Genomic DNA, 15,333 nt, shown 5'->3' with positions numbered 1-15,333 from the left:
GTGGCCCATGCGCAGAAGTCGGTATTTTGTGGAAGAGCCACACTCAAGGGGCGAAAGAGCCACATGTGGCTCCTGAGCCACAGTTTGCCAACCACTGGCTTAGGAGATCAGAGGATGTTTCTCAGGTCCTTTGAGTGCTTTGGAATACTTAGTGCAATGTTTAAAGTTGTTTCTAACTGTTAACTTAGAGATCAAACTTGATCAGTAACACTTTATTAATGAAGTAGCAAATACTTGACACCAGCAGTTCTCTTTGGTGCCTGGATCAGCAGTATCAGCATCCCCTAAAACCTGTTATAAATGCATGTTCCCGGCCCCACCCGGATTCCCTGGGAGCAAGGCTCTGCAGCCTGTTGTAACTAACCCCGTAGGGAATACGAATGCCCAGTCAAGTTTGAGAACTGCTACTTGGAACCCTGGTTTTGGTTTCCGGTAAAGAAGCAAAAAAGAGAATGCTAGCATGCAAATAGGTGTTTCCGTTTTGAACCAAAAGATGGCCTTTGGTTGCTTTGATTATTTCCTGAGGTGCTTGTGTCATATTGTTCTATACATGTATTTGGTTTTCATCCCTGGCTATAGTTGGTTTTTGTCCTAAAGTAACTCCAAAGTAATTAAAGGGCAAAGAAGTGTGTTTTGTTATTCGTAACAAGCCCCTTTCAGCCACACCTGGGTTTATTATGTTAATGAGGTGACTTTTGGAAAGCCCCTAAGAATGGGGGCTGGTTGCCCAGTGAACCAACCATGTGATCAGAGTTGGGACTTTCAGCCTCATCCTTCACCTCCAGGGAGAGGAGTGGGACTGGAGGTTGAGTTAATCACTAATGGCCAGTGATTTCATCACTCCAGCCTATGTATCTCTTCCACCAGGCTGTTCCCAAGTTGTATCCTTTTATAATAAACCAGAAATCTAGTAAGCAAAGTTCTGGGAGACTTTTCAGCAAATGATCGAACCCGAGGAGGGGATCATGGGAACCCCCAAGTTATAGTCAGAAGTACAGGAGGTCTGGACTTGTGATTGGCATCTGAGGTGGGGGCAGTCCTGTGGGACTGAGTCCTTCACCTGTGGGATCTGATGCTAACTCCAGGTGGAGGGTGTCCACAGCTCAGAGCTATGGGCGCCTCTGTCCTTGCCTTCACAGAAAGCGAGTTAGTCCTGGGTTGGGGAGGTTTCTTGAGAGGGACTTGAAGGAGTACGTGAGGGTGGTAAAAGTTCAGAGATCTGGAAAGAAGGACAGCATGCATCATCATTGTCCTTACTGGCAGCTTCTAAAACTGACCGCTCATCCAGTATCGACGACGTCGTAGCTTTTAATTTTGCATTGTATTTTATTAAAGAATACATAATAAGTACAGTGGGGCCTTGACTTACGAGTGTCCCGACTAACGAGTTTTTCATCCTCGGTAACATAGGCATAGGCATAAATCCGTCTCTCGGCCGATTTTTTGCTTTGAGTTGCGAGCTAAAATTCAGGTTACAAGCCAGCTTCAGATACCCCACCTCTAGTTGGCGCAGGGAATGTCACAGTGAACGCCACAACATCAGCCCAGCATCACGTGTCTCACTCGTTCACTTTAAGCAGTTAGCTCTTAGTTGAAGTATCAGTGTTGTGCTCACATTTGTGCTTGCAGTTATTTTGCGAAACTTCGTTTTTTCAACCATGGATCTAAAGAAAGTAAGTGCGAAGGACAGTACTGAGAAGAAGAAGCGGATGATGTGCATTGAATTAACGAAAGAAATTATCGAAAAACATGACCAAGGTGTGTGTGTAATCGACTTGGCGAAGCAGTACGAGTGTAGCACTTCTACGAACTGCACCATACTGAAGCAGAAGGAGTCGATTCAGGCTATAACTCCAGCCAAGGGCGTTAAAATCATTTCTAAACAGTGGACATCTATCCATGAAAATATGGAGAAGCTGCTAATGATATGGTTAACGGAGAAGCAGCTCGCTGGAGATACCGTGACGAAGGCTGTAATCTGCGAGAAGGCACGAGCTATTTACGCTGATTTGCTGCAGCAGACCCCAGGCACTTCAATGGACGAGGCATGGGGCGAGCCGTTTAAAGCCAGTCGGGACTGGTTCGAAAATTTTAAAAAGAGGACCGGCATTCACTCCGTTGTCAGACATGGTGAGGCAGCGAGCGTGGATATAAAGGAAGGTGACATCAACAAGCTCATCTAGGAGCACTCCGAGGAACTGACAATGCAGGAGCTAAAGGAGCTACAGACGCAGCAGCACACGGAGGTTTTGCAGGAAATAGATGACACGGAGGAGGAGGAGGAGGAGGAGGAGAAGGAGGAGGTTATCTCTATAAGTGAGATAAAAGAAATGTTGGGAATGTGGGAGAAATTTTCAGACTTTATTCAAAAGAAACACCCAGATGGAGTATTTAATGACACTTGCCTAACTCATTTCAGAAATATTCTGAAAGGGAGGATGAAACAGATCTCATTGGACAGGTTTTTATCGAAAACTCCTGTAGATGAAAGTGATGAAAGCGTGGCGAAAAGGGCAAAAATCAGCAAATAAGATTCAGTTATTCAGTTCAGCCTTTCTCCTCCAACTCCATCAGCATCTTTAAGTCGTTTGATCTCCAAGGTAAATGCTGTACATTAAACTTAATAAAACAAGTTTATTGCACTACATTCTATTGTTCAGCATTGTGTTTTTAAACAATATTTGTTATTTTTTAAATACATTCTTCTTATTTAAAAACATTTAACAAAACAATTGCGGTGTTTTTTGGGTGTCCGGAATGGATTAATGGCATTTCAATTCATTGTAATGGTGAAAATTCATTTGACATACGAGTAATTTGAGTTATGAGCTCCATCACGGAACGAGTTAAACTCATAAGTCAAGGCCCCACTGTATTAGCAAACAGCACAGGGAAATTTTTTCTTGAACGTTAGGGAACTAAAGCCTAGCTTTGTAGTAATTTTTCAGGTCACAGTTTTCTAAGCTAAATTTTTGAGCATCAGTGACGAGTAAGTCAGTTGTGATTATTATTGCTAGAGAATGTCTTTCAAAATATGAATTATGTTTAAATGTTTGATCTTCACAGATATTTTATCTCCTCTATTTGGGACACTTGTATCTTCAGCACAGGTGAGTTTGCGATTGTTTTTTTGTTTTTTTGGATGAAAGGGGACAGATAATTAAACAACTCCATGAGAAAATAGGAGTGAGTGATGGGAACCCGTGTCTCAGTCCTGTGCAGGGTCCCTGAGATGGCACGTGCCGCAGCGCCAGCATGGAACGGGGATGCCACTACCAGTGGGCTCCTGGCTCTGGATGGGGCTACAGGGACTGACTAAGAAGTCACTTTGAAAAAAATTTCAGCCCCAGGGACTTGTTTTGGGAACACTGATAATCTCACGGCACTCTGGTGCGACCCCCAAAGAGCTGTGGGTGGAGAGGTGAAAGCCAAGTCAAGTCTGATTGAGAAAAGTAAGACATCTCCTGCACCTACCCAACAAAAGTGACTAAAAGTTATGGCTGCTTCTTTCTGCATGTGTGGTTGCTCCTGCCCAACGGAGCTGGTCCCTTTGTGTTGACAAATCACTTTAATGCTCCAGAGTGTCAAGTAAGTGATCAGGAAAAAAGGTCACTTCCCTGAAGAAAGCAAAGCTTTCTGCGCCTTTCATGTTTGGCTTGGCCTCACAATTCTTGGCCTCCAGATAAAACCTCGGGGTGATCGAGTCACTCTGTCCAGGAGGGTGGAGGACCACTCAGGTGTGGGGAGGAGCCCCCCTGGGTAAGTCCAGTGCAGACCCTGGGGGTTCAGCTGTAATCGTTGTAAGCCTAGTGAACGTCCAGTCCCAAATGCCTGTTTGCAAGGCTAGCTCCTAAGTTGGGCTGAAAGCGGATGGTCTCTTCTAAAAGTCCTTTTTATAATCACCGAGGGGGAAAGGGACACATTTATAAGCCCTTTTGTTTAAATTAATCGGAGATCTCTCAGAAATAGCAAATACAAATGCCGCCAAGCACGCAGACATAATTGCCCTCGAACCTGCTTTCTCACACATTCCATTGATTCAGACCCTCCTGGGCCATGCGTTCTCTTCAAGGCATATCGCAGGTTGGTTTGTGAGTATTGTGGCAGAAGTGTCTGGGCTTATAAATAAAACATGTAGTTCATCATTATTTTAGAGTTTCTTTCAATCAAATAACCACCCAGCTCTCCGTATAGACTTTCTGGCTAAGTCCCCCGTGACTGACTTGCTTTTCTTTCCCCCCATCTAGTTTAACTACTGTTTTGACGTGGACTGGCTCGTAAGACAGTATCCACGAGAGTTCAGGTGAGTCCCCGGGACGCTAGATGGCATGAAAACACAAGATCTGTCTTCTCAGGCAGCTGCCGGCCATTTTTATTAAACATCTTTTGAAACCATCCTGATCATACAAACATTGGGAAAACAGCATTTTTTTTTCTATTCTAGCTAATCACCTGTATTCCTTATACAGATTTGACCATTTTCCTCCATTTCTCTGTCCAGAAGTAGATCAGGACAACTTCCATCCCACAAAAGAGAACTTTGTGTCCAGTGTTAGAGTGAAGGAAAAGAGCACTGCCCTGTCCCCTGCCCCCGCTGCCCAGCCCGGTGAGCATGCCCACACGTGGCCAGCGTGCCATGCGTTACTTGGCACATCAACACTGTTCTGAGAATCACTTCCTAAATAATTCTTCTTGTAGTTTGAGTTAATAAAGGGGTCACCCTTGCCAGCTTGGCTCAGTGGATAAAGCATCAGCCTGCGGACTGAAGGGTCCCAGGTTCGATTCCGCCAAGGGCACGTGCCTGGGTTGCGGGCTCAATCCCCAGTGGGGGGCGTGCAGGAGGCAGCGAATCAGTGATTCTCTCTCATCATTGATGTTTCTATCTCTCTCTCCTTCTCCCTTCCTCTCTGAAACCAATAAAGAAATATAAAATAAATAAATAAAGGGGTCCCAGGGCCTTCCCTTACTCAGGTGATGGAGGTGATGGGTTTCAGTCTGTTTCCTGGAGTTCCTCAATACAGGAGGAACTTCTGTCAGTAGTGGTTAATCTCTTTATTTTTCTAGTTGTATTGGGGTCCAGCAATACAGACTGAATAGCATCACACAGTGATGTGCGGCATCCTGGTTTCTAACACATTTATTTACATGGCAGGCTCCATAACAGCAAGTAAGGCCAAGGAATGCGCATGCAGGGAGAATGATTGTCAGGTCCTCAGAGTCCTGGGTTCATTTAGGAACCTGATGGTGGAAACCATCATTAACAGTAGGTGAAATGCCATTGACATTTCCCAGGGCACTGGTACTCAAGGGCTTGTATTTGGCCTGTGACCCATAGCATTCATTTTAGCTGCATGTGACAGAAAACCCAAAATAACGGCAGCTTAAACAAGAAAGAAAAAATTTTTCCAACCTAAGAAGTCCACGAGGTAGACATTTAAGGTCTGGATTGGGGGCCGTCATGGTTCTCAGAGAATTAGCCCATCCGTCTTTCTGTCCTACTGCCCCCACGTGTGACTTTAGTCCTCAGAGTCACCTTGAGGTCCAGGATGGCACCTCGAGCTCCGGATCCCCGGTCTGTGTTCCAGGTGGCAGGAAGGAGAAAGGGGAGAAGGATGAGAGGGCCACGTCCCAGCCGAGCCCCCTCTGAGCGGCCTTCCTGAAGCCCCACTGAACACCTGCTTATATTTCATTGAGCGGCAGTCACAGGACGATGACTAGCTCTGAAAGAAGCTGTAAATGAAGTTTTGCTGAGCACACGCTGTCTGACTGCGGTCGGGATTTGTTAGGAAAGGAGAGAACGGACATCAGGAGGCAGCGAGCCTTCTGCATGGGCTCCTGGCCGTAGATGTCCCTGTTAGTTGCACCGGCACCTTTCCGTTATTCGTCCCTTTGCTTCTCAAAGACCTTGAAATCGAATTGCCACACCTTTCAAGTGTTGCCAAAGTATAGACCACAACTCCTTGTGTATCTGTTCCGGATTGAATTGTCTCACCCCAACAAGGATCTGTTGGAGTTCCAACCCCCGCAGTCCCTCAGAATGTGACTTATTTGGAAGTAGCTTTTTGGGGGGATAATCAAATCAAAATGAGGTCATTAAGGTGGGTCTTACTCTAATGTGACTGGTGTCCTCATAAGAAAGAGAAATTTGGACACAGACACATACAGAGCGAAGACACAGGGAAAACACCCCCAGGAGCTAGGGCAGGCCTGGAGCAGGCCCTTCCCTCCCAGCCCCACAGGGAACCAACCCTGCTGACACCTTGCTCTCAGCCTTCTTGTTTCCGGAACCAAGAGACAAGTCCTGTTTCTAAGCCCCCGGGTTTGTGGTACTTTATTAGCCCCACCCCCAAACTAACTTGTCCGGTACCCCCTGGACTCTCATAACTAATCAGGGGACAGAAGAGTCCTGCCTCCCCACACCCACTCGCTGCTCAGTGCTCCTGGGGAACGCCAGCCATCAGGAGCTGTAAGGAGGAGGAAGGACCTAAATGTCAAGTTAAGGCAACATCCGGAATTTACAGAGAGAAATTCTGATCTTGGAGATTGTACTGCCTTATGTCGTCATTCAGATACTGCCCATAGAGGGGCTTTCCAGAAAAACAGAACCAATGGGAGATGCAGTATGTGGAGAGTTATTATGGGCAGTTGGCTCAAGAGGAAGAGAACAAATTCTCCCTCTACTTTTTGTTTCTACCTTGGGCTGCCAGTGGACTGGATGAGACCCCCACATTGGAGTCCACCCATTCAAAGGCCCCTTTTATCCAGAAACACCCTCACAGACACGCCCAGAAATGATGTTTTATATGAACACCCCATGGCCCAGTCAAGTTGACACATAAAATGAACCATCACAGCCTTTTTGTGATGGTTTATGGAACCAATAAATTTGAAGGAGTTAATGCAGATTTAACTTCTGTCAGTAATGGTTAGTCTCTTTATTTTTAAGAAAGTCCTTGATGATCTGATAACACTAATTATTTCTAGGTGGTAGCTGTTTGAGTTTCTCTTACCTTGTTCTCTGTCTTGTTTTTCTAGTTGTAAAATAGAAAAAAGTAAAATAGAAAAAAGTTGCGAAGGTGTGGTTTCTTAGTTTTATTTGAACTAACATGTTATAAAGTTCTTGGGGATTAGGTAGCTAGGTGCTTATACCTGAATTGCATTTTCTATAATGTTTCTTTTTAGTTGCATGTTGCCCTTCACTATGGTAGAGAATCATTCTGCACCGTGATTGATACATGTGGAAGTAGCTACCTTTGTTCATCTTGCTTGATTGTTCCTTGAATAAAAATCCCATTTTTGTTTTGTTGGGTGTGCTTGTAAAGGTATATTGACTTCTAACGATTATCTCACTTTGAAATAACTGGAGAAGATCATAGTTCCCTTAAAAGCCTTTTAATCTATTCCTGAAAAGTATTCTCTTTTTTAAAATATATTTTTATTGATTTCAGAGAGGTAGGGAAAAGAGAAAGAGATAGAAACATCAATGATGAGAGAATCATTGATTGGCTGCCTCCTGCACACCCCACACTGGGGATCAAGCCCGCAACCCGGGCATGTGCCCTAACCAGGAATGGAACTGTGACCTCCTGGTTCCTAGGTCAACACTCAGTCACTGAGCCACGCCAGCCAGGCCTGAAGAGTATTCTCATGTTGTCCTTTAGGAATTAAAAAATACAGCATTTTCAGTGTACCTTGGGCTCTGTTTCATTGAAATAGAACCACCTTTAATGAGTCTGCCTGCTGCTGTGGACCTGAGCCTATTCACTCTGGTGTCCTGGGAGTCCAGTGCAGTACCTAGCACACAGTAGGAGCTTGGTGATTGTAGGCCTGGTAAGGTCCCAACAGCAGGGAAAGAGGAGAGCATCACACTATACAACAGTAATATTGTGTCTTTAATCCGTCTGATTTTAAACATATTAACACAGAGCTAACTATGTGCCCTTTGGGACCAAAGAAGATAATTCATAATCAAGGGCTTGCTTGAGTCACAACCCCTCTGAGTCGAAGTAGAGCTTCAGGATCGGACCCCATGAGCCCATTGGAAGGGTAACTGGTCAATGAAGATGAACTGACCTGTCCTGTTAGCCCTGGACTCAGTCTCCACGAAGGCCAGAAGCACGTGTCGGGTGATAGGGAAGCTGGTGTTCCCTGACCAGGCAAGGGTCCCGCTCTGTGAATGATGTATTTCACATACTTCTGGCCTCTGCAGGAAGAAGCCGATCCTGCTGGTGCATGGCGACAAGCGAGAAGCTAAGGCTCGCCTGCACTCCGAGGCCAAGCCTTATCAGAACATTTCCCTCTGCCAGGTAAGCTGCTGTTGCCATTACGCTTGGTCTGAGAGTTAGAAGGAAATTTAGACATTTCATCTTTCTAGCTGCCGAGTGCAGGAATCCTCTCTCCCGCATTCCCCACAGGCATTGTCTAGCTTTGGCTTGAATGCTTCCTGAGGTAGCCCTTGTGGTTAGGAAGATTTTTCTTTATGCTGACCTCATATCTCTGTATCGGAGTTCTTCAGGGAAACAACCTATGGGAAACATACACATCTCTGTATGTACGGGGGCTGCTGGCAAGTCCAAAGTCCAGGGAAGAACAGGTGTTGCAGTTTGAGTCCACAGGCAGCCCGGAGACCAAATTTTCTCTTCCTTGAAGGAGTTGATCTTTTTTTCTCTTGAGCCCTTCACTGATTGGATAAGGCCCACCTACATTGTGGAGGGTCATCTGTTTTAATCTAAAAAATACTTTCGCTGCCACATCTGACCAGATGTCTGGATGTTGTGGCCTAGCTAAGTTGACACATAAAACTAACCATCACAGTCTTCCTCTTTGTGACTTCCACACATGGGTCCTAATTTTTCCCTCCGGAGCACATGCAATAATTCTCCCCCTAGCATGTGTTGGTGGTTCTTATGTTTGAAGACACCTCCCTTAGTTGTCTCACATTGTTTAATTGTATTAGATGTACCATGGCTCCCCAACTTCCAGTCCTCCTCCGGTTGCCACTAGTCAGCCAGCGTGCCTCTCAAAACCTGGGTTTCAGCACTGTGATTCAACCACACACTTTCTATAGTTGGAATTTGAAAGCATTCCTTTTCCCAGCATATCTGTAGCTCACTTCTACACAGATAAGCCTTAGCTTAGCCATTGCCTAAAATCCAGTTGTTTTGCTTTTGCTTCCCCAAGAAGAAGAGGTTAAACTGCAGTAGGATAGCTCTCATCAGACTAAAAAAAAATAACACAGTGATTAAATCAATAGAAATCGAGTTTTTCAAAGACTACTTGTCCTGAGAAGTTTTGGAGACATTGTGGCGTGCCTGATGGTGTGCTCAAGACCGGCCACTAGAGGGCGGAACGAGCTGCAGTCTTTCAAACCTTGTGCAAAGAGCTGTTCAGAAGCTCCCAGATGTAGTCAGAGGTACAGAAGGTTTCTGGCCCCAGCCTGGCCTATTGAAATACCTTTATGCCTTGTCTGTAAGATGAATTATTGACGTTGACATCAGTCAAAGAATCTGTGTACACTAACGCTTCTATTTTGTACATGTGGGGCCAGAGGTCGGAGATTGAGGCCTGGGTTCTGTCCCAGCTCTCCGCGTACTAACCGTGTCATCCTGGGCTCATCGCTGAACCCCAGTCCTCCATGGTTAAGTGGGCTGCTAATGCTCTTCTTCATTGGGTTGTTGTACAGGGATGTGGTGCATGTGCACCAAAAAGCACCCATTAAATATTATCTGTTGAAGTTACTATCGATCTTGATTTTTGTGCTTAGACTTGCCCCAAATCAAACAACTTATAACAAAACTAAACTCAAAAGCCAAGTCTCTTGACCATTTCCTTTTCCCAGCTAAATATCAATTTACGGAGTGGCAGTCTTCATTCCAGTTTTGTAATTTTAAAGACATCAAATACAGTTCCCTGTTCTCTCTTCTGTGGCCAGACAAATGCATGCTTGGCTGTGAGCACCCCACGTGCTGAGTGTGAGAGGACAGTGACGGGCCGCCTGTCCGTGAGCATCTCCAGGACAGGGCCTGTGTCCTCACCTGTGTGTTCAGTTGCTTCACTGCCTCCAGCAGACGGATCCACCCACCTGTCCTGTGGCTGGTGGGCGGGGCTTGTAGCAGTACTGCCGGCACAGGCCCCCTTTCCTGCGCACTTGAATCACTTTTTCTCACTCTTAACAACACAGAATCCCCTAACAGCACCATCATTTGAAAGAGGAGTAAGATGAAGCACGGAGATTTAAATATTTTTCGAAGTCATGCAAAGTTGTGAGCTAGGATTTGTGTGTTCCTAACTGCTATTTTGACATTTCTATTTTAACTGTCTCCTAGCCTACATCTGGGGCATAGTCTGTTTAACCAAGGTCTTGCTATACTGGGTGTTAGATAAAATGTTTACTTCTCCACTTATGCCTCATTTATACGTGAAGGTATCATTTTGTAACAAGAAAATTGATTTAATATATTCTTTATTTTCAGTACTTAGGTTATTAATGTAAGAAAACTTCTGTTTTAACATCACAACACAACTCTTTCTGATGCCACCACACTCAGTGTTTTTTGAATACACGCTGAAAACTTTTTGCATTTGTTAATTTCTTTATAAGTCACATTTCTCATTTTAAAACTGCATAGAGTCTCATTTGTTTTTATTAGTTTTTGACAACTAAAGAATTTAGGCTCTTTAACTTCTAATTACTATAATTAAAAGTGCAGAAAGTATTGAATTATTCTGGGTAACTTTTTAAAAAATAAAGGTTTTTAAAAACAAGCCTCACTGGATATTATAAAAGCTGTATTGTTTATGAAAAGCTTGTCCACTAGAGGGCAGTAAAAGCAGTTTTTAAAAAAGACCTGAACCTTTCTAATTTAATTTCCAATAGGTAGGGATATTGAGTTTTTTTTTAATAAGTGACTTCTTTTTCATCCTAGGCAAAGTTGGATATTGCATTTGGAACACACCACACGTAAGCAATTTTTATGAACTGGGGAGAGGGTATGGTTTTAATAGATCAAAGGATGCTATTCAGAAAGGCCCTTGAAGGAATTCAGGTGTGATGATTTTGCTGGGGGCGGGGGCGGGGGGATGTAGGGGGAGTGCTATCATAAGGAATTAGAGCAAGTGGAGTTGTTTTTTAACAGCCTGAAGCTACAATACTTTCAACACAAAAGCCTGAATCCCTGATGCCGTTTCCGCTTTTCTGTTCAGGACATTCGCTGTAGGAGAATAGATCCTGTGGTGTGTGGTCTGTGGTTATGAGTGACTGTACATGTGTCAGTAACGCACTGTGGATTCCACTACGTTAAAGAGAGTCTTTTGTAAGATTCTCAGTTGCATCAAATAGAGAATGTTGTTAGGTCAGCTCCATCCTGTGATTGAGAAAAAAAAAAACCATTTTACAAATGTTGTCAACTCAAGAGGGTGATGTCTGTCCCTGCTCAAGACAGCTCAGAAATTTCTTCTAGAATGCTCTTCTGAAGTATGCCAACCAGACAGGAAGAACTTGTGTTACTTCCTACTTGGCATGTTGTGCCGATGTCCGCTGGGCTCCTGCTTTAGGTTAGTCCTGCCACTGTTTCTGCTGAGCCCTTTTACATAATTGTTTCTACAAATGAGAATAAGGACTAGACATGGTTGTCCCTATTTCAGCCTTCTTTTATAAAGCACGTTTCTCTAGGAAGGATTTGTGAAATGAATGTGACCGAGCCTCATCTGTCTTCTAGACCAGCAGTGGAAATGGGTAGCTGGCGGCTTCCGGCATGTTCCTCCGGGTGTCTGTCTGTAGAGCAAAAGGGAATCTCTAGGAGGGAGTGTGAGTCTTTCTGTGATCACCGGTTTCCTGATGGTACGGTGCCCTGAAATGAGGGCACACGTTCATCTTTCTCTCTATCCACTTAAAACTATATTGTCCAGTTTGCTTCAAGAAAAAGGAACCAGAGCTGAAAGAGTTGAGTCATTTCGTAGAGGAGACCTACCAACCCTACGTTATCTGCTCTTCGATGCTCTTGAGTAAATGTTGCAGCATTTACCGACCGTCCCTAATTGGAAGCTGCGGTCTAACAGAGGACAGGGTCTGAGGGCTGTTGAGAGTGGACTCAGGCACCGCAGGATCAGTTGTTGTGTGTGTCACACTAAGCTCACAGGGTGCTAATTCAGGCAGAGGACACAGAATGGCATTGTGTAAGGCGGCTCAGCATCCTTCCTAGACCCCCGGTGCCAGGCTCCTGTGCTGGCCACGCCTTCTGTGCCAGCAGTCAGCATTTCGTGGACAGAGTCGCTCTGTATTCCACATGCTAGCAAGTAGTCACGGAGCCTGTGCCCTTGTCCAGGAGGGCTGGGTGTGCTGGGCCTGGCCAGGGTCTGACACACGGATGTGCAATTGAACCTTCATTGCATAGACCAGAGGCCCCAAGCAGATAAGCAGTTTTCCCTGGGCCAGTGCTGGGGACAGGAGTTTTTGTTTGCTGGCTGCTCCGATGGACTCATTGTTTCCTGTTGTCCTTCCTGCCCTCCCCAACACACAAACCACTTGGCAAATTCGTTCCTCCTCCACTCCCCTCCCCCCCCCCCATTCACCCTTAAATGCCTAAGGGAGTAATTAGGACCTTTCCCACCCACATAGAATGTGTAGTTTGCATTTTGTTAAAATGACAGTCTTGTAGGAGATTGAACTCGTATCTTGTAATCACTGTTGCTCCTTTTAAAATGTTTTAGAAATTATTCATTAAATATCTATTATATTCTTGAGACACAGCTCTGGGGATTTAACGGGTTTGGGACATAATGGGTTTTGTTCTTGCAGCTTTTAGCTTTTTGGTCAGAGAGGCAAGACAAACACATGAGTTAGTAAAGGAAGAAAGCCTTGCAGCTCATGGTGAAGGGGTGGAAACCGCCTCCCCATCGGGGCGGAGTGGAGCGGCCACAGTAAGTAGGAAGTGGCTTGGAGACGGTGCTCACGTTAGCAGGCCTGTGTGGGCTCTGTGCAGAGCAGCTGGATATGCAGCCGTCCTGCAGGAGCCCCTAGTCCAGTGAGGCACGTTAAGCGTGCTCTGTCCGTGTCTCTGAAGGATGTCGTACACTTCCAGGGTGTCTCTCACAAGGCGGTTTCCCCAGACCTAGGAGCAGAGTTAGCTCGCATGGCTCTGAGAATTGGAGGCGGGAAGGAGGGAGCCAGAGCAGCTCCACGTCCAGTTCCCTGTCTACCGGGAGCCAGGTGAACTAACGGACTGACCACAGGATGGCAGGGCAGACCGCTTCCCACTCCCATCCTCGGTCCTCACCCAGATCACACCTCGCCCACTCCTACCCCTGGCATGGTGAAGCCACGTTCAGTGAGAGGACGATCCGCATGTCTGATCCAAACAAGCTCTTCCTCTGGCTCATTCTCTGACCACTGTCTCCCAGCCACAGGCAGTGCAGCTGGAGTGGGAGATGGCGCCCGCTCTGGGTTACCGTGGGCACTGCGTGCTGGCATCCCATGGAGCCTCTAGGGTGGTGCCTGGCACATGGGCCCTTCACAGGAACAGCTGCAGATTTAGGACGTGTCCCTTTTGCTGCCCCCACAGCTCAGTAGGCAACATGCAGGTCAGCGTTCTTTGAGGGAGACCCTGTTTCTTACTCTTCATCCACTTTAAATTGTGACTTGATTGGCATGTGCCATTTTATCTCTGAAAGGATGCAAGCGACTCCCTGGATCTGTGCACGGTTCTGTTTGCGGGACTCACTGACATTTGTGCGTGATTTCCCTGATCAGTGTGCTTAATGGGAATATTTGTAAAACTCGTATCATGGATTCATAGCTGGCTTATCCTTAATGACAGTCAGCTGCTAGTTTGGTAACTGTGCACATAAATTTGCCCAGATTTCAGGGCGCACATGTCATACATGGGAAGATTGGCCCACCAGCTGTCATTTCTCAGCTCTGCATTCATTTACCGTTTGCCAGCTCGTGTCACGGTCTCAGTGTGGCAGGAGCTACGTCTCACTCTCTGTCCTTACGTTCTTTTTCGCATCTTTTTATGCTGACTCCATCCTATCCAAACAGTACCCATGTTGTTTATTTTCCCCCAGTGTGAACTGACTTACGTCAATGAACGTGAAGTAGCATTTTGGCTTCAATAGAAATAAAAAGTCAGGGCAGCGTTAGTGCCTTGAGGAGTGAGTCTCTGGTTGGGTAGAGAGAGTGCTTAGATTCCTGAAATAATTAGAAAACAAGCAGGAAGCTACAAACCATCCAACAGCAGATGACGAAAGAAAGGAAGGCGTTGAAGGACGAGTGGGAGTGTTTTACACCCACCTCAGTGCACACTGTACTTCATCTCACAGCAACCCTGTGAGGTACGAAGGGCTTCATCCTTCACGTTACAAGGTAAAAAAAAAAAAAAAGGTTCGGGGCATGGAATGACAGGGTCGTATGGCTTCTCCCTGGTGGAGACTGGAGCTTAGGTCTTGCAACTTCAGCTGGAAAGCTCTCATTTACACAGTATTCCCTCCCTCTCACTGTTATTAAAGCAAGAGAAGTGTGTCTGGTGACTAGAGGCATGGGGCAGCCCCGTGGGGAAGAGAGGACTCAACCAGGAATGATTTGAGTTAATGGAGAAGAAAAAGGGGAGACTGATCTCAAGCCCAGGTGCACTGGTGACAAGTGTGGCATCTATAGAACATGAAGATGAAGCCTCTTTCACACTCTTTTTAACTGCGACCCACAATAAGAAATACTTTTGAGCCCAGCCAGTGTGGCTCAGTGGTTGATCATCAACCCATGAACCAGGAGTTCACGGTTTGATTCCAGTGTGAGGGCTCGATTCCCAGAAGGGGTGTGCAGGAGACAGCCAATCAGTGATCCTCTCTCATCATTGATGTTTCTCTCTCCCTCTCTGAAATCAATAAAAATATATTTAAAAAAGCAAAAAAAGTACATTTGACCTTTCATCCATGCTTATGGCAAAACAAGTTTCATGAACCAATACTGAACTTAAATATATGCAATGCACTGTTGAGTTTATTATTTATTCTTTTGCAATTTTTTTTTTTAAATGCTAGTAATGACACAGCAAGAGGTAGGGGCCAAACTTTAAAAAACAATGGACAAGCCCTAGCTGGTTTGGCTCAGTGGATAGAACATTGGCCTGTGGACTGAATTGTCCCAGGTTCGATTCTGGTCAAGGGCACATGCACAGTCTCGATCCCCAGTAGGGGGCCTGCAGGCGGCAGCTGATCAATGATTCTCTCTCATCATTGATGTTTCCATCTCTCTTTCCCTCTCCCTTCCTCTCTGAAATCAATAAAAATATATTTTTTTAAAAAAACATTAGACAAGAAGGTTCCTATTGTCCCTAA

General features: G+C 45.5%; 1 protein-coding gene across 3 annotated transcripts in view; it reads left to right on the top strand.

Annotated features, from left to right (window-relative positions):
* Positions 1-15,333, top strand: part of LOC139001702 (tyrosyl-DNA phosphodiesterase 1-like) — a 53,980-nt gene that overhangs the window by 3,715 nt on the left and 34,932 nt on the right. For all 3 annotated transcript variants that reach the window (XM_070403218.1, XM_070403232.1, XM_070403223.1), the window contains exons 3-6: positions 3,067-3,110; positions 4,248-4,303; positions 8,210-8,306; positions 10,926-10,960. In XM_070403218.1, the coding sequence (XP_070259319.1) occupies positions 3,067-3,110; positions 4,248-4,303; positions 8,210-8,306; positions 10,926-10,960 (232 nt within the window). The remainder of the gene's footprint in view (positions 1-3,066; positions 3,111-4,247; positions 4,304-8,209; positions 8,307-10,925; positions 10,961-15,333) is intronic.

Source organism: Myotis yumanensis, unplaced genomic scaffold (genome assembly GCF_028538775.1).
Source record: "Myotis yumanensis isolate MYYU_CA2020_CCGP unplaced genomic scaffold, mMyoYum1.0.hap1 SCAF_1, whole genome shotgun sequence".
Lineage (NCBI taxonomy): Eukaryota > Metazoa > Chordata > Mammalia > Chiroptera > Vespertilionidae > Myotis > Myotis yumanensis.
Note: the sequence above shows the minus strand (reverse complement) of the source record. Positions and strands in the feature narration are given on the sequence as shown.